The sequence below is a fragment of the Falco peregrinus genome, chromosome 1 (genome assembly GCF_023634155.1).
Source record: "Falco peregrinus isolate bFalPer1 chromosome 1, bFalPer1.pri, whole genome shotgun sequence".
Taxonomy (NCBI): Eukaryota; Metazoa; Chordata; class Aves; order Falconiformes; family Falconidae; genus Falco; species Falco peregrinus.
Genome location: NC_073721.1, coordinates 79150955 through 79172473, shown reverse-complemented (window position 1 = coordinate 79172473; position 21519 = coordinate 79150955). Strand labels below are relative to the sequence as shown.

Here is a 21519-nt window from a genome sequence, read left to right as displayed (position 1 = left end):
AGTATGAAGCAATCCTTGAAAGAGCTTGCTTTCTTTTCACAACTGTTACCTGCTCTCTTGTAGTAAGCTGTAGTAAGCAGGAAAAGGTCTGTACATAGCAAACAATGTGGACAGGAAGGAAGACTAAGATATGCTTAGATAAGTGTTTCAAATTCATTTTGAGGTTATAAGAGACTTTTTCTGTTTCAGTAACTTAAAACAGCTGTAGCTGAGTAGCTATTGAATGATGGAAAGACCCATGTAATTTTTGTCCTGTAACCCAAAGCTGTAACATTTAAGATGTAGATAAGCCAATAGCTGTTTGCCGTTGATGCATATACAGATCTTAAATTCATATGTCACTGTACTTAAGTGTGTATTAGCTTTGTTTCATACTGTGTGGGTGAAATTTGAACAGCTGTTTTCTCCAAATGTTGATAAGAAGTAGATAATAAGCTAGTGTGAACTCTTAAATCAAGTGAAGATACACAAATTGGTTATTCTGGGTTGCTCAAAACAAGGCAGAGGTAATTATTCAGCATTGATTAATTACAAGGTAGTGTGAATACACTTAGAACAAAAAAGTGTTGACTCTTTCTTGTATTAAAGAAATTCCTCTGAAAGCAAGGAGTTCAAGAAGCACAAAAACTATCCTCTCACCCACCCCCATGATGGAAGGGGGGATCTCCAGAAACGAGGCATGAGTGGTGAGGAACCTCAGGAACCCTTGCTGGATTTTTGATGTTCAGTATAAAGTCCTTGGAAATGGCCATTAAAGGAGCTCAATTTCTCTGTAGTTAGTCATATTACTAGTAACCTATATGTCATTTGGAAAAAATTAAACAAGACGGACGACTAGGCTGCACTGTAATGAAGATCTAGGGTGTTCTGGTTTTGTTGAGGTTTTTTATTGGTTGAGGGACAAAAGTTAATTACTTATACACCAAGGAAAGATTCAACATTACTAGCAGAAGAAAGATGTCTTGCTTATTGCTGAAGGCACATACAACTGTGGTCAAAAATGGATACCAGAACACATAGCATGAGCAAAGTATTCTGTCAGTCAGTAGACTTCACCTGAAATAAGTGTGTTGTACAGCTCATGAGTAAGAATTCCCCTAAAGTAGAGGGGTTTGAAGAAGGGCAATAAAATGAGTAGGAGAAAGTTTCTGCTATGAAGCCACTGGGAGGACCAAGGCTTTAGTTTGAGTCTTCAAGAAAAATAATACTGTGAAGCAAGTCGGAAAGTAGAACTCTTGTTCTGTCTTGTAGTACAAGAATAGGGGGACAAGTTAATGAAGCTGAATTGGAGTTACATTTAGACTGAATCGTTATGCTCCATGCTCAGAATTTGAGCTCATTCAGAGATGAGGGTGGAACCTGAAGGGACAGACTGTCCTCATGTCTGCATCTTTTAAGAGCCTTTTGATTTCTGCAGAAATATCTGGTATTGGCTGGTGTCAGAGGGCATTAAGAAAGATGGGCTTCTGGACTGATCCCATCTGAGTTAAAGTGCCAGTGTCTAAGCTATTAAGAGGATAGAAGATGGCTTCCATGTGTGAAACAATGCATTTGAATATGCAAGGTCTCGTCCAGGGGAATGATCTTGTCCTGAGGGAATTGCATTCTAAAGCAGTAAGGGATGTTACCAATGAGCGTATGAATTTCTTAATAGCTGTCCTTCAGTGCTGAAGGTTTGCCATATGAGGAAATGAGGGACTGAAATATCTTCTGATCTTGTAACTTGCTGATAAGATGTTCAAAAATAATGTTGTCAGTTAAGTGAGCTTTGATACTAACCTACTGAAGTGACATTCAGATATTGCTGTTAAACTCCAAAAGCTGTTAAGCAGCTACCTTCTAGTCAGTGTTTTCCAGTGTGTGAAGCCTTTTTGTCTATAGTGTTTATACACAGCCTCTTGGTTTGGAGCCTGAGCACTGAAGTCCAGAGTCCTTCAAAGGACCTTCAGTATTTGTAAAGCTTAAGATGAAAGGGAAATAAGCAAGCAGTTCTGAAATTTGCCCTGTGTGTCACTTTATTTTGCATAAAGGAGCGATTTGGTTGTACAGAACTATCTCTACTTTTTGCTCTTAGATAATAACCATTCAGACTTCAAAAGGGCTTTTATTGGCCTAAATCACAGGGTAGCAGGAGCTAAAAATGACCTAAAACTCTACTAGAAACATTCTCCTGAGAGCCTGAAAGCATATATAAATGTGTGTATACACATGAACAGATAGGTATGTGTAAATGTATATATACATGTGCACATATACACACATACATGCAAAAATCTAGCCGGACTCTAGCTACCTCAGTTCACTGTGTAATACTAATGGTGTCTCAGATGCAGCAGAAATACTTTTTCAACTCTTCACTAAAGTAAGGTCTGACCAGGCTATGTGTTGTTCTTGCCCATTATTCTTTGTCGCTCTGCCCCCAATACTCTGTATTTTGGTAACCTTTTCCTGGCAAAGAAGGTTAGATGCTGTTTGGGCAGTCGGTATGTGTTGTTTGCCAAAGCGAGCTGTACTTAGAGCAAGGTTAGAAGGGTATGGGCAATAAGAGGGACAAGGCAAAGGGGAGAGATTAGCTTTATTTTGAGACGTGGAAGTTCCCAGTGAGAAAAATGGTGAACATAGGTTATGCAAATAGCCTGTGGCTTCACTGAACCAACAGCTGGCTTCTGAACAAAAGCTGATGTGATATGCTTTTTCAGTATTTTCTTTGTTAGTTTTTGCAATGGCAAACCACATAATGACAGCTAGGCATTCAAGGTTCAAGACAGTTTTTTCTTGGAGTGGAAGGTGTATTTTTGATGAAGTGTTGCTTTGGTCCTGTAATCATGCAGAGAACAAATAGTCACTATGTGAAAAAATGTCCTTCATAGCCTAATGTGGATCATAGATGGATGGGTCGTGAGGAGAAATTTTCCCAGTGGAGTGAGTTATGATGCATTATTGATCTCTCAACAATTAGAAGGCTTCGTTTCTTTCTGCTAGGACAGTGGAATTCAACCTGTGATCCACAAGGCTGCTGGGGTTTTGTGTCCTGTTCCTGAAGACTCAATAGTGAGAAACAGTGAGAAAAGTAAACTTCTTGCTGGTAGAATTCAATTCCATAGGTGCATACACCTTCACTGGAAATTTTAGGGGGCTACAAGATTGAAAAAAATTTGAAAAACACTGATGAGTCATGAGAAAGCCAGTTACAGCTGCCAGACAAATGTTTCTGCCATTGAAGTAGCTATGGATTTCTGCAGTATTTTTTTTCCCCTGCTCTACTGTAAGGTCAGTCATTTTTTCTTCCAGCCTGTTCTTTGTCATATAACGAAAATTCTTCCCTCCCTCCACTTTGATCCTTACCTGATCAGAGTACAGAAGTGCAAGGCTCTGGTAACCTGAACACAAAAGTGTCATCTCTTTTTATGTAACCTTGATGCTGAAGGGCTTGCTTAGGTGCTCAGTGCAGTGTTGCAAACTTACGTTGACACTTCTGCCCAAGAAAAATCTGCCCTGAGTTCAATAATGGAACCAGAGAACTTTCTAGTCCTAACTATATACTTATGTTTATCTTAATATAAAGTAATTAGTAGGCAACTTCTGGGAGCAAGTAAGACCTGTCTCTAGCAAGTTGACAGACTGATTTAGCAGGGCCTTTTCTGTAACTTAAGGAGTGATCACACAGCAGAAGCGCACATTTAAAAATAGCACTGTAGACACTGCACACAAAGATTATGTAATAGGATTTTTCTGTCATAGTTACTGTGATCTGAGATATTTATTTCAAAAGACATAATCTGACGTAGTTCACAGCCATGGAATGCAAAACTGATACTTGAAGAGTAGTGGACAATTAGTCAACAATTAATGGCACATAAAATACTTCATGGAAAATAGTTTCTGTAATTTTAAAATTAAAAACTAATAAGAAAATAGATCTAAGGCTAACAGGTCATGAGTTTGTTCACTTTTAGGTAAAGCAGTAATTTTCAAACAATATACATTCATGAGTATCTAGAAAAGTCTTTCTAGATGGATCCTAACAGAAGCAGGTGACCTCCTGTTTTCATTCTTTTAATCTGAGGTACTGTGTTACAAGATGTACACTACTAATGCTGGCCATGCTTGCAATGAATAAACAAGGTGCCAATTCACAGAATCTGAAGCCCCTTCGGACAGCTCATGGTAACCTCCACAGCTGTAGCTTAGGCTTGCCATGTGCCTGGCTCAGGGTACTAGCCCACTAGCCCTGGGGCATGAGGCAGCAGCGGGAGGCTCTGAGCATTATGCCAGCTTCTCTTACTGCTCAGCCTCCCAAGGGGCAGTGCCTGTCTTGGGCAGCTTGAAATGTGAAGTGTTCCTGCCCGTGCCAGGGTGATGGTCAGCACCCAGGCATTGGTGCCAAAGGGCAGGATCCCTGAGATGCAGACGGGCTGGTGAGAGCATGCACTTCCTGCAGCTGAGAGGGATAAGGGCCACGTGGCAGGTTGGACTTCATCCCAGACGTGCTTTCACTGCTGAAAAGAAAGTTGTGAAGAGTTCCCAAAAGACAACAGCTGTGGCTATGTCAAATCCCAGCGCTACGTGCCAAAACCCCAGTGCACGTAGCTGTGCCACACAGGAGATCCTGTCTTACCGCAGCAATCCAGATTGCTGTCATATAGCTGTGTCTTGATGGAGCTGTTCCCTAAATCAGGGGTGGCAGCCAAGCGGTAGGTGTACCTGTAAGCTCTCTGTTCCTAGTGCTCTGGCAAGCACAAACCTTTTGTTATAAATACCTGACCCGCCAAAGGTAGGTTCGGAAATCTTTTCTTGTGAGGCAAGGTCAAAGAGCAAAAACCGCAGCACTGGGCGCGTAGTCAGAGGCGCGCCAAACAGGTTCAAATATGATCTACTTCTACCATTGAGGTTGCACCAGCCATATACATATTCCTTGAAATGATTTAAAGAACTCCACCCCCACTGCGCTTGTGCTTTTCAGTCGTTGGGGTTCCTCTGGTGGTCGTGCAGGGATGAAGTCAGCTATCTTCCTCGTGGTGAACTTTGGACCCGAGCAGGGCAGCTTGTTACCTGTCTAGCACAGCACTTAGCGAAAAGCCAATCTCTATTTGTTTGTTTCTCACACTTTAGAAGGGTCGTGATGCGGGAAAAAGGCCGTTTAAGTCAGTGATGTAATAAAGGCACCTTGTTGTAGGTATGTAGCAGCTGTGGCGTAGGTAGGCTTTATGCTTTTATACGAGGTACTCTTAGTTTGGCTTTAATTACTGAAGGTAGTGGAAGTGAATTCCTCCCTGATTCTTTTTTTTTTTTTTTTTTTTTTTTTGTAGGTGTGCATGTGTATAGCTGTAGTAGCTATAGTAAGGTGCATGCCAAGAAAGGGCGCCAAGGAATGGTGTGTCCTGGTAACCAGCTGGGAGACTAGTATTTCTGTGCTTTTTCATTTCAGACCCCAAGCTTTTCTGAATACTCTTTTGAGCTGGAATAGTCTTTTCCTAAAATTACCTGTTAATAAGAAAAGTGAGCAAAGCAAAAGCCAGCCTTTGAGCTACTAAAACAGTTTTCTCCTTTGTGCTCTAACGAAATGATCCCTTTCCTCAATGCAAACATCCGTGACATGGAGTGTGAAGCTGACCTGGGGCCTTCCTCGCCATATCTGCTCAGGAGAAACACACATTAATTTGAAAATGCTTGTGGTGAGCCAGTTTTTTTGTTCCTCCCCGCTAGAGGTTCTGTAGGTGCTCAAAGAGGAGGGGGTGGATGTTTCTAGGCAACCTTTCAGGCCCCTGAAAGGTCAACAGGCGGTTTGTGACCTCAGGTGGTTCCATGGGGGCGGGGCCCTTCCAGGCCCCATCCCCTCACTATGCGCCACCACCGGGCAGCAGCGCTGCAGGTGCTGCTGGTGTTCCTGGGCCTGGCGGGGTGCCTGGCCATGCCAGGGGACCTGTCCGGGGAGCTGCGTGTCACGGCCATGTGGATGACGGTGCCGAGGCAGATGAGCCCCCGCGCCGGCACCGACCCCCTGGCCGTGGCCTACTGGCTGGAGGTGGCGGGGCAGCCACAGGTACTGCGCGTGCGGCCCAGGCGGGGCCTGGTCTCCCAGCCCTTCACCTTGGTCACCTACGGCAAGGACGGGGCCCCCTGGGAGGAGCACCCCTTTGTGCACGACAACTGCTTCTACCAGGGCGAGGTGCAGGGGAGTCCTGGCTCCCTGGTGGCCCTTGCCAACTGTGGCAGCGGCCTCCGCGGTGTGCTCTGGATGGAGGATGGCACCTATGAGATCGAGCCCATCCCCCATGATCCAGCCTTCCGGCACATCCTCTACCGCATGGAGGCGGCCAACGACCCCTGGCACCCTACCTGTGGGCTGACCCTGGAGGAGCTGCAGCACCAAAACACTTTGCTGCCCTGGTTCAGGGTCCCCCAGGCAGAAGAGGGGGAGATGCCGAAGGACTGGTGGACGCACGCCAGGTATGTGAAGCTGGTAGTGGTCGTGGACAACATGCGGTTTGTGAAGTCGGGCAGGAACGAAACCGAAGTCTTGAAGCAAGTCATAGAAGTCATCAATATTGGGGATGCTCTTTATAAACAGCTTTCTGTCCGGCTGTTTCTTGTCGGATTGGAGATCTGGAGCAAAAGCAACCTTATAAACGTTACTAACTCTATCAAAAAGACACTGGGTGACTTCAACAAATGGCGAAAGTCAGACCTGTTTCCACGGATGCGCCATGATACCGCTCACTTATTTGCATTTCAGAACTTTGGAGGGAGCCTGGGATTGGCATTTGTAGGGTCCATCTGTGACAACCAGTGGTCGTCAGCAGTTGTGTCCTTCACTGATAGGAAGTTGTCCTCACTTGTTACCACGTTTGTCCACGAGCTGGGCCATACTCTTGGGATGCGCCATGACAAACAGGGCTGTAAATGCAGACGGAAGAAATGCATTATGTACGAAAACAACGCCGACACCGATGCGTTCAGTGACTGCAGTTATAAAGACTACTTTGACCTGCTTGGGCGTGGCGCTGCCTGCATTCGTCAACCACCAGCACCCGGTACTCTCTACACCATGAAGCGTGAATACTGCGGGAATAAGATAGTAGAAAGCGGAGAGCAATGTGACTGTGGTTCAGAAGCAGACTGTAGAAAGGATCCTTGTTGCCACCCGAACTGTACATTTACTGCAGGTTCAGTCTGTGCTTCTGGAAAATGCTGCAAGAGCTGTCAGGTCCTTCCAGCAGGAACACTCTGCAGAGCAAGTACTGGTGACTGTGACCTGCCAGAGTATTGCAATGGGACTTCCCCGCAGTGCCCACTGGACATGTACATACAAGATGGAACCCCTTGCACAGATGGTGCTTACTGCTATCGAGGAAAATGTCCCTCCCACAGTAAACAGTGCCAGCGTCTCTTTGGCAAACAAGCCAGGGCAGCCCCTTTAGATTGCTTCAAAGCAGTGAATACTGTAGGCGACCGGTTTGGGAACTGTGGTATTCGTGACAATATCCACTTTACAAAATGCAGTATTAAGAATATCTTATGTGGTAGGGTCCAGTGTGAAAACATAGGGACATTACCTTTCTTGCAGAACCATGTAACGCTAGTCCAAACCCCTGTTGGACATAAAAAGTGTTGGGGTCTCGACTATCACGTAGGGATGCCAACGGCTGATGTGGGAGCTGTGGAAGATGGCACACCATGTGGTAGTGACATGCTTTGTATCAACAGGACATGTACCAGCATAGCAGTGCTGAACTACGACTGTAACGTGACAAGGTGTCATAACAGAGGAGTGTGTAACAATCATAAGAACTGTCACTGCAGGTATGGCTGGGCTCCTCCATATTGTGAACAAGAAGGGTTTGGAGGCAGCATTGACAGTGGACCCCCTCCAGCCAGGAGGATTTCCCAGAGAGTGAAAACAGGAATCACAATACTTGCTCTTCTTTCCCTCTGTATCTTTGGACTAACCCTTACAATATGTTATAAATGGGAAAGAGTGGGATGGCTCAGGAGGAGATAGGCCCACAGAAGAAGACAGTTGTTTAAAATACTGGAAAAGCCAGCAGTCCCTGAAGGAGAACGCCGGCCGGCGAGTCAAAATCCATCACAAAGCGCTTGCTGAAGACCAACAAGCAGTAGCTTCGGGTGCTCCTGGAGAAACCTTCTTTGAGCAGAGCCAGCTGATAACTCATCAAAATAACGCAGCACGTTCTGAATTGCTCTAATCTGATGTGATATCATTAAATGCAGAGTAAATGTTATCTTTGAGTATTTTAAGTTAAGAAACGCAGGCAGTAAGGCATGCTCTTCTTTGCACCTTGAGCTCTTTAAACTGAAGCAGTAGGTAATCTGTTAGGTATAGCTTCTATGCTTCATATCAACAGTTTACAAATGTAAACTTCTTAAAACAGGTGTAAATGAATTATTTCTTCCAATGTACTCCACCTAATGTTTTCTCTCATTCAGGGGGAGAGGTGTTTGTGAGCATCCTGCTTCTGTCGTTCCTTAATAAACAAAAAGAGAAGAAAATTGCTCTTGCAGCCTCCATTTATTTCCCATCTGTGGCATGCAAAGGTATTAGCAAGAAGCAGGTATTGCAGTGAGATGCTGCAGGTGTCTGTGGCATAAGCCCTTCCAACTGTTTCCAGGGAGTAGCCCTTCAAGAGGGAGGTAGATTGTAGGGAACAGGGTCTTCAGGTTGCGAGAGGGAGGAGAAGAATCAGCTGGATCATGCCAGTAAGCATTAGAGATCTGAACCGTCAGATGTACGTCAGGAGTGTAGTGACACCAAACCTGACATCTCACAAGAACAAGTTGTCTGTTGTTTCTTTCTTAATAGTTCCTGTGCTAGACAAGTCATGGTTTTGCTCATCATTGCAGGTGTAATTGGGCCTTGAATGCCTGTCTTCCACCTCTGAGGCAGGCGTCCTAACATTCAGTTTAGCAGTTAAGTGTTAATGTTGTAGCATGAAGGCATGTGGCGTGCTCTTCCTCTAGTCCAGAGATCCAGCACACAGGCTGTGTTTCTCCCTCCCTGTAAAATTCAGGAATCCTGAAGTGCAGATAACGTATTTTTGACTGCATTAATTGGAAGATTATCTGTACTGCAACACTGAATGAATAAAAAGGTAGTGTAACACTGAAGACCAGAGCACCTGGTCCTCATTTTCATCAGAGGAATTTCTGCAGCGTGTAGATGTGGCTGTCCTAACAGCGCCAGGCAGCTAGGGGATTCAGTTGCACTGGGCCTTGTTCATTGTTTCCTGTTGCCTCTCCTGCCGCACTTGTAGCATGTGCTGAAATAGATAAGGATAAACTTTAACAAGGAAATAAATAGGGATAGATTTTGCCTTGCGGTATTGTTCCCAATAATCTGTTGGTTCAAGAACTCCCCGAGGTGCAGGAGTCCCAGGTTCAAGTGGCTTCTCTGTTAGATGGAACGTTGAACTACTTTGCCTCATTTATTGCTAGGTAATGATCTATTCTGTAGAGTTTTGAGGGAATGTCCTGAATCCTCAGACTGAACACCTTCTACAGGACATAGTCATGTATCTACTGATCCCGGCGGCACTGGTCAGCACAGCGGTTCGATGTGCTAATTGTGGTTCGGAACCTAAGGCTCTGCAGGCTCTTTTACACCCACTCTAGCGTACTTTTATCCGCTTCTTAACCTTTCAGGAGGAACCCGGCTCGAGTCTGGGGAGCAGTGCGGTGCCGGAGCCGGGGACGGTGCGTTGCGCGAGGCGTTGTGCTGTTCGCCCCGGCAGGCGAGGACGGTCCCCCGAGGCCCGGCCCGCAGTCGTCGCTGCGGTGAGAGCCCATCGCTGAGGGCCTCAGGGGTCCGAGGGAGCAGCCCGGCTCCGTCGGCCCCTGCGGCTCCCGGGCCCTCCTCCCGGGGTATGTATCGCGCTCCGGACGCGTCCGGGCACCGCTTCGGAGGGCAGGGCCGCTGGGGGATCCCGGCCGACTGCTAGGGCCGAGCCCCGGGGTCAGGGGCCGGTGCTGGGCCCCAGCGCTCGTCAGCCGCCCCCCCCCCCGTCCCGGGTGCTCGCGGCGAGCCGGGCCGCGCGCTGGCAGACGGGCCCGCTCCCCGGGCGGTGCGGCCGGGCGCGGACTACAACTCCCAGCGCTCCGCGGCACGGCCCTGCGGCGGTGGCAGCCGGGGAAACGACAGCGGCTGCCCCAGGAGCCGACTTCACCTTCAGGCCGCAGCATGAACGGCAGCGTGGCGGGCGGCGGCTTTTCCGAGCAGGTCATCAGCCTCACTCGCCGACCCTCAGGTAGGCCGGGGGCGGCCGCCCGGCGCCGGGCCCTTGGCCCCTTCCGGGCCGGGGCCGCCGCGCCGAGGCCTGCGCGGCCCCGATGGTGGGGGCTGGCCGGGGGGCTCGGCGGCGCTTGGGCAGCGGCGTGACGGTCCTGGCCGTGCCCGCTCCCAGGCACTGTTGCGGTAACCCTGGGGTTCCCGGCCACGGCGTGCCCTTGGCGGTGGCCCGTGGCGGGGAAAGCCCGTGTCCCGCGTGAGGGGAGCCGGCTGGGCCCGGCTTTGTCCCCGGTACGAGCAGCGGCAGCGGCCGGTGTCTGGGGTGGGCCGGCTCGCTCTTGGCTTTCCCGGAGCTGCCATCTCCTGCTTTCCAGTGAGGTGGCAGGTGCTCAGCCCTCAGCCGTGTGGGTTACCCAGCGTTAGGGAGCGTTTTGAAAGATATTGGTTCAAAGTGACCGTGCCCTGTACCGTCAGCCTCGTGCTAGTTGTTGGGGGCAGCGTCAGGGGCTTCGGGGTGGCGGGAGTGCAGGCTGGGAGGGAGAGGGAGCAGGGCGGCCCCTGTGGTGTTATTTTGGCTTCGCTTTCCCGGTCACAGCAGCATGTGCGCTCGTGGAAGTCTGCAGACACCTGTCCACCCTTGTATTCTTACAGAATTTCTGATGCCATTCCAATCACGCTTTCAGAAGCGCAGCAAGTTAGCACCAAATCTACAGCTCTGGAGGAAAATCCTGGCTCCAAAGAACCGCAGGCTCCAGCGAGGTTTTGGAGCTGGAGCTGAACTTTGGTGCACGAGGCCTTCTCTTTAATTAAAACAAGCACGAAAGAAAACGTGGCAGCCCTTCTGCCTGTACAGCTGCCGGGTGCGGCTGCCAGTCGGCCTTGGGTCCACGGGTCCCCCAGGAACCCTTGGCTCCATGGGCCCTGCAGGAACCCGCAGCACCCACACTGTTGGTGTGTGTACGGTTTTTCTTTCTCCGGGGTGATGGTAGTTCCTGTGCAGGGCTGGGGTCTGTCCTGGCCCTTGTGCCAGCGATCACAACCGAAAGGGTGAGCCCAGCAGGCAGCCCTCTGCCACCCTTGCCTAAAAGCGGCCACTGGTCTGAAAGCTGCTTAGCCCTGCCTGCACAACCACAAGCTCGAGCTAATGAAGCCATGCTTGTCAGTGAAAAGTATTTGCTAAAGAAAGCCAGTTTTTATGGGAAAGCTGTTTCTATACTTTTGGGAACCTAAAATTGTGAGGGAGGTAGAAGCGGATGTTGAAAGGGCAGTGTTGACAGGTCTTGAATGCAGCCAAGGCAGTTTAAATCTTGTTACCATAAGCAGCATTTGTCCCATCGTTAAGGTGGGCTGTGTACTTTTAGAGTTAGGTTTCTAACTACGTCACTTGATTTGAAGGTCCTGCCATGTGAACAATTATTTATTTCTGTGGAAGGAAAAAAGCACTGTTTTCTGTAAATCACAGTGTGATCCCGTAATCTCTGTAATTGGAGTTCTGACTGCAACTTCTTAAAACGGGTCGTCTGCTAAACATCTCTGGCAAAAGTTTGCCAACGGGGGGAATGCATTTACAGTGACAAAACTGTGTGTATGTCTCTCAAATTTCCTTCTGAGATACTAGGCTGAAATTAGGCAGAAAAATGTGGTTTTATGGAAAACTAAGTAACTTCATTGGTTCAATTTGTAACATTATTAATTTTCTCTTTTCCTAATCCTGCCAATCATTTTTTTTTTTTAAAATGTCTTTTGGAGGAACTTTTTGAAGTTTCGGGGAGGGGGGTAGATGAGGCATAGGGAGGTCTGCAGCCTCAGGGAAGGTCAGAAGTTTAGCCCAGCACCTGCTTTTAAAGCTTTGCAGTTCCACTTCTGGTCCCTTGTAGACAAGAGATGCAGCGCCATGTGCCGTCTTCTTCCCCTTGCTCCTTTTCTCGCGGTTATGCTGTGTCTCTATGGCTGCATGAACTGGAAAGAGGAGAATAGCAGAGAGCTCAAGGAAAGATAGGGAAGATATTTTTAGTCAGAGTGAAAGTTTTAAGTGCTGGAAAGGAAAGACAGAGTGAAGAAGCCCTGTGAATACTTAAATTGGTCGGGCATGAACTGCTGCCTCTTTTTGTCACAAATATCTGCTCCTATCTAATATTGCCTCTGCTGATGAAAACTGAGACACTTAATCATTTTTCCAATCATGAATGAAAACTTGTAAAATGTATACTTCTTTCATATATATTTGGGTTTTTTTCTTTATATGTAGAGAATCAGTGTGTTCTGAAACTCCTGATTCCTTCTTTCTGGCTTTTTAAAAGTGATTAAACCTTGTACTTTCTGTAGTATTCATTCTCCATGTTCTCAGGTCATTAGCTTCATGACAAATAATTTTTAGGATTGTGGATTTATTTTTTTTAATTCCTATTGAATGGTGTGTTATTGTGCACAACTGTCCCTTCTTGGGACAGATATAGAATAGCTGAAATGTCAGTGTTTCTTCAGTCTGCTGCTGCTTCTGTTTTCTTCCTTGTTTCTCTGAAGCTGCCAGGAAGGGGAGAAAAAAGAAAAAAGGTGTAGCAAGTTTGCCGTTAATATTTCCTTACTTCACAGCTGTAGATGCACACTTAAAATAGCGTGACTCATCTGATACATCCTTTGATCTCCTATGACTGATTTAAAATGCTGCTTCCCAGCAGGCACAAGGCAATTTTATTTTCATTTGCAACTCTGCTTCTCAAACTTTCTAATCCTAACTTTGAGAGGAAGTAGAAAAGAAAGAGAAAATAAATAAATCAGCCTGGCTGAATGTGGGGAGAATTTGCCTTCAGCTGATCTTGACAATAGGTCTTGGCTGACTAATTTATGTCAGGAAAAAAAGAAGTTTTTTCTTCTTCCATTTACTTTGGTTGTATATATTTTTTTTCCCCCTCAACTTCTCTTTTTTCATTGCAAGCCTCTTCTTAGGGAATCTTTCTCAACCCTTGTCACTTATTATTTACAGAGAAACTTAGCTGCATGTGCATGGGCAATGTGCTTTTGTAACCTGTCGTTTTTCAGATTTTGAATTCAGTTTGTTCTTCGGGATTTCTGTGAAACAAGAAGTCTTAATCTTTAACTGCACTTTCATCCAGCAGCTGGTTCCAGCTAGAGATCTGTAATCAAAGCTTACTTTAAAGAACAATACGAAACATAACAAAAATACAAAGTGAACATCAGTTTTGTTTAATGTATGTGTGTTCCATTTTGTTTTGCTTTAAATCTGAGAACTTTGTCTTTATTTCCTGACGTGTTTTAAATTCCTGAAACAGGACAAAGTGATTACATACAATTTGAAGTAGTTGCATCTAAGCTAACCTTATTCTTTTGAGGTGCCAGTTTCAGCTCCTGAGATGTGGAAGGGGAGCCTTCTGAGTTCTAGGTGCCCTCGAGCTGGTAGCACAGCTCTGCTTGCCCGTCTCCTCATCTGTAGACAGGGTCTAATGCTCCTTGCCTTTCCTAACTCTGTTTCCCAGATCATGAAATGCTTGTTGGGCATGATTTCTTGTTGCTCAAAGGTAATGATTTACTGTAGCCTCCTGTGAAATGGAGAATGCTTTGCTTTCATGCTGTGCTGAAGAGACATATTCCATTCCTGCTGAGGGCTCAGTTGTCGTCTTAGAAATGCATTTCCCAACGCCCACCTGAAAATGGCTCATGGATGCTTTATGGAATAAAGCATGTGGGCCCTCAGGCATTCAGTGTCTCTTCTCTGCTTTCAAGACCAGTTTCATGAGAATAACTTTGCTAGACAGTGATGGCTGGAAAGGATGATGCAGATTTGTGTGCTGGGAGTTTTAGTATCGTAGAGAAAATAAGACAATGTGGGAAGGTACAGTCCCCAACAACAGCAAGGAAGTGTGAAGCTTTGAGCTTTTTCTCATCAGCTTTCTCTTTGGCTTACCTTAGGCCTGGGCTTCAACATTGTTGGTGGGACAGATAAGCCGTACATTTCCAATGACAGCAGCATCTATGTCAGCTGGATCAAAAAGGATGGGGCAGCTTACCTTGATGGCCGGTTACAAGAAGGAGATAAAATTTTAGCGGTAAGCCTTTTCTTCTGTCACCCTATGTGTTCTTGAAACGCTGTGATCAGTGATGTGATGCGGGTTTGCCATTGCAGTGCATAGAGAGGAGGCATGTGATGCATGCAGTTAGATGATGCTGAGCAAATTCCATGAAGGAGCTAATTTGGTGCTTTGGGGAGAGCTTTGAGCACTAAGGAGATGAGTGCCTCTACACGTGGACCCATCTCTTCTGCCTTCTTGATCTGTCTCAGAAGCACTCCTTGGTGATGTGTCTGTATTTCCTCTGCGACTTTCCTGCCTAAGGTTTTAGAATCCGTTGGTCCCTCTCTTGCTCACAACGGATCGTCATTTACACACATGGAAATAAACTTCCAGGTTTTAGAATCCACTGTTTCTTCTCTTGCTCACAGTGAATCATCATTTACACATGTGGAAATAAACTTCCAGGTTTTCTACCTCTAAGTTTCCATTTTTTGACTGATAGGCTGTGATTACTGCTGATTCTTTTGCTCAGGGGGATTTTTAGGCTCTAAAACTTCTGAAGGTCATAAAACTCTTCATTTCAGCATACTGGGAATAATAGAGGCTGCTTCTCCTTTTAGAAAGAATTTTTAAAGTGATTGAGGTTCAGTCCCACTGATTCTTTAGACAGTTGGCAATCATAAAAGACAATATGCTTTACAAATTCGTGAGTGAAGTTATGTCTCCTAGTGTGATACATGATCTTTTAATTTTATTTTATACTTGCTTATTATGTTACACATGTAATCTTTTTAGCCTCTATAAAGTGCCTTGCAGTAGTTGGAGCCTATTATTGATCCAGAAAACGATACCAAGTTAAATGGAGAACATTATCCGATCTTTTCTTGGCAGTTTAATAGTTACATACTTCTGTTTGGGGAGTCTAAATATCAAGAGAAGGGAGGCATTGGATGTGATCTCAGGGCATACAATCAGGGGTAATGGGGTTGAAAAAGAAAAATTAGGATGAATATCATCAGTTAGTGAATGAAATCAAGTAGGTTATAAAACCTTCTATCCTAAGATATTAAATTACAAAAAATCCTAACACTTTCAAAGTAGATGCCTATATATATATATGTAAGTCTTTATTTTGTTACATCAGTATGCTTTTAAATGTATGTTTACACCAATCTTTCAAACAGAAAGGTTTCAAAGATAGACCAGTAGAGGGAACAGTGTGGGAAAGAAACTCATAATAATAATTTTGCTGTGGCTGCTCTTTCAATTTCATTAGCTGTGAGAATTATACCTTTGATTTGTTTCCAGTAAAGCAACAACATAAGAAATTGCTAATGACGCAACTGTCGTCTTATATTCTGGTTTTGCTTCTAGGTAGTTTTTTTCAGTACCTCTGTGTTTTGGCTTGGAGTTTCTCATGCTATCTCTCAACATATAAAAATACATCTATAATATGAATGGATGAATATGGATCTTGCTGATTTTAGTATCATGCCCCAAATGCAGAATTTTGTGAAAGAGGAAGTTTCTTATCTCCTTCCTATGTTAGCTTGCATCATCAAAAAATCTGCTTTTTGCCCTTCAGCAACTGATTCTTCTTTTCCTTTTTTACTAGGTCAATGGCAGAGACTTGAAGAATTTGCGGCACAAGGATGCTGTGGAACTGTTCAAGAATGCAGGCTGTGACGTGTCTCTGAAAATTCAGCGCAGGGTATGTTTTACCTGTTTCTTAGGATTATTTCTGTCTCAGTTTAGACTGTTTTTTATGATTGATAATTCTCTGTTTCATGAGGCAGAAAAATACCATGTCCAGGTGTTCGTTGTGAATAATAGATAAAGGTTTTGTTTGAACTATGGCCTTGTCTAGTTGACCACAGGTGTAATCATCCATGCATTAACTGTTTGTAACAGTATCAGAGAAGGGGTGAGTTTGAAGAAGTCCCTAGGTCTTTGTTTTGTTGGAGTGTATTGTGTTTTCTCACAGATCTCCCTTGTGAGGCAAAGGTTTGTTTGTGAAGACAGAATCTCAGGTTCTCCAATTTTGTTTCAGAGGCTAGAATCTTACTCGAGACAAAACTCCCCTGTTGCTTCAGAGGTCATCACTCGTGTTAGTGTTGAGATGTGTGTGCAACCCACCACTACAAGAAAGACATTGAGGTGCTGGAGTGTGTCCCAAGAAGAACAATAAAGCTGGTGAAGGGTCTGGAGCAGAAGTCATATGAGCAGCAGCTGAGGGAACTGGGGTTGTTTAGCCTGGAGAAAAGAAGGCTGAGGGGCGACTGTACTGCTCTCTACAACTACCTGAAAGGAGGCTGTAGCAAGGTGGGGATCAGTCTCTTCTCCCAAGTAACAGGCAATAGGATGGCCTTAAGATGCACCAGAGGAGGTTTAGATTAGGTATTAGGAAAAATTTCTACACAGAAGGGGTTGTCAAACACTGAAACAGGCTGCCCAGGGGAGTGGTTGAGTCACCATCCCTGGAGGCATTTAAAAGATGTGTCGGTGTGGCACTTAAGGGCATGGTTTAGTGGTGAACTTGGCAGTGCTGGGCTAATGATTGGACTGTATGATCTTAAAGGTCTTTTCCAACCTAAATTGTTGTATGATTCTGTGACATGTTGTCTGCTATAGCTTAAATATACTGGACCATTTTGGATATAGAAAGAGAGGAATCCATAATCCATTGTAATTTGAACATCCCGGGATAGCATTGAAGTTGACAAAGGAAATACTGATCAGCCTGAAGCATGCTGGTGAGGAGAGGTGGGTTTGAGGCCCCTTTTATACTCCCTTAGTAAAGGAGTAAATCTGGACCAGTGTACAGGGCAGGTAAGAAAATTGGAGATAATTAGTGATGCCCTTTTCCTGGTAAAGACACTAGGAAATGGTGTGGTGGGAAGTGCGTCAAGGGATGACTGATGTGTGTGTCATTGCTTCTGCTGTTAAGAGTCCTGGTTTACAAAGTGACAGAGAAACATGAGGGTGCCTGGTAGCAACTGGGTACTCTGCGGTAAAGCTGAGTCCATCCAAAGCCGTTCTAACTGTCCTTTCTGTTCTGTGGAGTGTACAGGTACCTGGAGAAACTGTCTCGCACATCTTTTACAAATCCCTTGAACCTGACAGAGAACTGGGGGCTTTCCTGTGATAGGCTCTGACACAAATACTTCTTTTTTTCTTGTAGTTGCAGCCACAAAATGGCCCTGTGGGTCATCAAGGCGATGGAGAATCAGGTGGGCTTCCTCTAGCCACCATTCTTGTGCCAGGCCTGGCGCTTGCTGTGGCAGCAGTCTGGATCTTGCTGAGGTATCGACAGCGGATGTGAAGATTTCACATTTTGGATATCACTGCATATTTTACACAGCTATGATGTAATTTAAAGATGGAGAATCGACGATCTTATCACAAACTGATGTCAAAAAGGATGATTGCCTATCATAAAGCTGCTGCTGCTGTTCTTTATATATTGATTTTGTTGCAGAATGGATGGAAGCAGAGAGGAAAAGGGGAAGGGAGATGACTGTGTTCACACGTAGAGTGGGATGGCTGTATTTTTGACTAATCTGAGGAGGTTTTGCCATCCCCCTCTGTTTTGCACCATGAACTTTCAAACACATTCATCTATTCCATGTTTTAAGATGTGGCTTTTGGTTATAGGGAGTGGGGATTGGGGTGGTTTTACATCAAAACATTTACTAGAGGCTTTGCCTTGTTTCCACTGATTTTTTTCTTGAAACTAATGATCCCTGTCTGAACCATGAATAAAGAGAAGTAATGCGGAGGGTATATTATTTTTTCATAGAATTTTTGTTGGTTGTTGCTACATAAATGCCTTAAGAAAATGGTATAAAATCTAACCTGTGATTTCACAGGTAAAACCATCGGTATAGCTGATGATTTAACAGTAATATGCGGTATTGGTGAGGTATTCTACCAGCTCTGGAAAGATAGAAGATAGCCTGCAGCTAGAAAAAGACTGATTGCCTGAGTGACTGCTCATGACTGCTCATTCTTGGGTCAGAGTTGTAAGAGAAAGCTTTCCACAAAATGCTAGGGTACTGGAGACAGTCAGAGAATTGAATCACAAGGATAAGCAGTGGCAAGAGATTTGGACATGCTGAAGCTGCAGAAGAGTCTTTAAATTAGCAATGAAGCAATAGGCTTCATTTTTTTGTTTTGTTTTGTGGGGAATTTATTTAAAGTTTTCTGTAGCAGTTAACTTGCTCTCTGCAGTCAGAAAATCTTACGATGATTGAAAGGGAGAAACCGAGAGTAAGCTGGGGTTGTCCTGGCTATATTGCTTGTTTGTGAAGACTAATGTGATGTTCAGGAGGTAGACTGGCAGATGTAAGCCGGGATAAGGCTTAGCAAGTAAAACCAAAGGGAGAGACCCTTGCTCTGGAAAGCATATTGCTGAATTTACCTGCAGAGTCTCATCTCACTGTGATTTGAATGGTTTTAAATGCCCCATCTGACATGAGCTCTTTGGAGTAAGACCTGTTTCTCTTGTCTCCAAGAAATCAACGTGTTTTGTTGTTTCTGTAAAGGAAAAGCAAAATGCATGGTCTGGTCTGTATGGTGCCAAAAAAAAAAAAAAATCACCTATGCAATATATGTATTCAGACAAAGAAAAACCAGTGTCTTGGTGCTTTACTTCAGTCTTTATTACTCTGGCATGAAGTTGCTGATGTGTTTAAAGTTGTTGTGTGTTCCCTCAGGGTTGTACTACTGTCTGCTGGAGGCAGAAATGGTATGCTGTTATCCCTGACATTCCTACACTACCATGGAGTGTCAGATCACTTAGACCACATTAAATCTTGCTTTGGCCTAAAAACTGTGCTAATATAATGGGAAGAGGAAACAGGAGGAATTTCGCTCAGTGTTCGTAGGGGACTTTGAGAACAGACTTGAGGTTTGGTGAACATATATTGGTGTTGGATGGCCTGGGCCGATGCATGCAGTGACTTGCCTTGACCTGCAAACCAGTTATGGCGGATAACAGAACAGCTGTTCAGACAGATCTTCACATATGCAGCATGAACAAGCTTTACATGTCTGTGACCTGCTCTGAATTTTGGCTGTGGTGTCCACATGAAGCACGTGCATGTATTAAGGCAGATGATTAGAAGTTGATGCTGTTGTATCACAGCAATTAGAATAAAGATGCAAATTGTAAGAAAAAGGCTTGTCTGGGACAAACCTCTTGTTAGCCTTTGCCCGAGTTGAGTGTCTGTGAGAGCAGGTATTTGTAACAGGCTAGGAGGATGAGGATTTGCACAAGGGAGTGGTTTGTTTTACTCATTTCCTATTGAAGTAAGCAGAGAAAGCAAAGCCTTTGGGGTTTTGGTTTTTTTTTTTCAACTTTGGGATTTTGATACTGCCCAGACATGATTACCATCTGTGTCTCAGGCAGTTTGTTATGGGGGCAGGGTTATATCCAGTGCCCAGATAATGTAGCTTACTGAGAAAGAAAAGGCTCTTCTGGTGCATAGTGTTCCTTTGGATTTCTTTTCACAATCACTGAATAATTTTAATACCACAGGATTAACTCAGTGGCTTTTTCAGAAATCTGAATAGTAGTTTTTACTCAGAATTTAAACTGTCCAATTTAATGTCCTAACCCTTAGGAACATCTTCCCGTGTCTGCCTCCTTCAAACCAGTGCCTGAGGAGTACCAAACAATCCCTTTTCCAATCCCCAGCCATCTCTTGTCCCATTTATTGACAAAATCCTCATAGAAAATAATACCCCAACCCCAAACTCTCCTGTGAGCTGTGTCTCATATTACTTGCAGCAGCTAGACTGTCTCACCTAAACTGTGTGTGTTTTCCAAAGTCTTTTCTACTCTGTGGTTTCTCTAACCCCGAGTTTCATTTTTACACTGAATGCTGTATATACATATTCTGTCATTGTGGAAGAAGTGAACTAAAAAAAATATATCTAATGAGGACAGTTTGTAAATCCAAGTGATCAGAGAGAGTTTAACTTTTGTTACAACTTCAGTCTCTTATGTTCTGAAAAAAAAAAAAGTTGAAATCTTGACAAGAAATGTAAAAAGCATCCTAACTGTAATTTGTAAGTTTTGTTTTTGTTTTTTTTTTAAAATTCATTTGCCATTAATTCTGAGGGCAGCTGAAACTCCTGAATCCCCATGTTTCTCCCCCATTCTCATGTGTTCCCTCAGCCTTCTTGTGAACTTGGTGACCTGATGAAGCCTGGAGTTTCATATCCTTAATATAAAGACAAATCCATCTAGTTTGATTTCCTGTATATTCTAGGCATTTGAGTCTCAAGTTGTATGTACTAATAATACACAATTAACTTAGGTGCAACAGTAAGAAAGAGCAGCCAGACTTGATCTGAAGATAGGAAGATCCACTACTGCTGGTGCTTTTTAATTAAAAACAAACTAGAAAGGAGTGTGTGGGAGGGAAAGGTGCCTTGCTTTCAGTTTGCCTTTAGGTTCCAACAACTGGTTTGTTAGGTTTTCTGTGCTAGATTAAAGAGGCCTCTCATAACCAGTAGTTCCTCCCTGTGAGGGGATTTGTGTGTTGTAATTGTCTTACCCCTCACATTATTTTTAAGAAATGAAGCCAGCTGAGCCCTTTGAGATTCATAGTGTAAGATACTTTTTCTCTTGGGAGTAGTTTTTGTGGCTTTCTGTACCTTTCCAGTGTTGCTGTATTGCTTTGTAAAATCCAGACACCTCAACCACGTGCGGAGTCTCGCTATTGAGCATGCCAATGCCATATGTTCGGAGTTTTCCATAAATTTTTTTATCTGCAAACCCTTAAAATTTTTTTGGTGAAGGTACAGACAGGTGCAAAGGAAATTTAAGCCAACTCCTAAGAGCTGGCTTTTCTTAAATAACTTTTACGAAGTGGTATACAGCTTTCCCTTTCTTCATTTGCTTTCTCAAGTGCCCTAAGGAGTCTGTAAACCACAATAAACACCATTGCCTCATGAGAGGTAAATCTTCTTGATGCCAGTTTGTAGATCAAAAGAGCAATCCCTTTTGGTCCTAGAGTGACACTAGAAACGAGTGTTAAGTGCCTGTATATTCTGACTTCTAAGTCCTTGTCCACACCTGATGTGACCTGCATGGTGTGAGTGAAGGTATCTGCCTTTCCATTTTGTTGAATGACTGCACCTCCTGTTTGGGACGGCTGTGCACTCTGACAGGCCCAGATCACTCACTCTCTGCCTTGTCTGTGGTATTATTTACCAGTCCGCTATCTTTAGTGGTACTGG

The 21519-nt window shown here is 44.6% G+C and overlaps 2 protein-coding genes across 2 annotated transcripts; both read left to right on the top strand.

Moving 5' to 3' along the window:
* The first annotated feature begins 82 nt into the window (after positions 1-82).
* Positions 83-9695, top strand: LOC101918195 (disintegrin and metalloproteinase domain-containing protein 20). The gene has a single exon (XM_027777340.2). The coding sequence runs from the start codon at positions 5843-5845 to the stop codon at positions 8000-8002; it is 2160 nt and encodes a 719-aa protein (XP_027633141.2). The 5' UTR covers positions 83-5842; the 3' UTR covers positions 8003-9695.
* A 433-nt stretch (positions 9696-10128) lies between these two features.
* Positions 10129-18921, top strand: SYNJ2BP (synaptojanin 2 binding protein). Its single transcript, XM_055793809.1, has 4 exons — positions 10129-10262; positions 14171-14307; positions 15887-15982; positions 17453-18921. The coding sequence occupies exons 1-4, from the start codon at positions 10196-10198 to the stop codon at positions 17591-17593; spliced, it is 441 nt and encodes a 146-aa protein (XP_055649784.1). The 5' UTR covers positions 10129-10195; the 3' UTR covers positions 17594-18921.
* The last annotated feature ends 2598 nt before the right edge of the window (positions 18922-21519 follow it).

Coding starts and splice junctions, on each gene's coding strand:
- LOC101918195 (XM_027777340.2), top strand. CDS start 5,843: ATGCGCCACCACCGGGCAGCAGCGCTGCAGGTGCTGCTGGTGTTCCTG.
- SYNJ2BP (XM_055793809.1), top strand. CDS start 10,196: ATGAACGGCAGCGTGGCGGGCGGCGGCTTTTCCGAGCAGGTCATCAGC. Junction 14,308..15,886: donor AAGGAGATAAAATTTTAGCG/GTAAGCCTTTTC, acceptor CTTTTTTACTAG/GTCAATGGCAGAGACTTGAA. Junction 15,983..17,452: donor CTCTGAAAATTCAGCGCAGG/GTATGTTTTACC, acceptor TTTTTCTTGTAG/TTGCAGCCACAAAATGGCCC.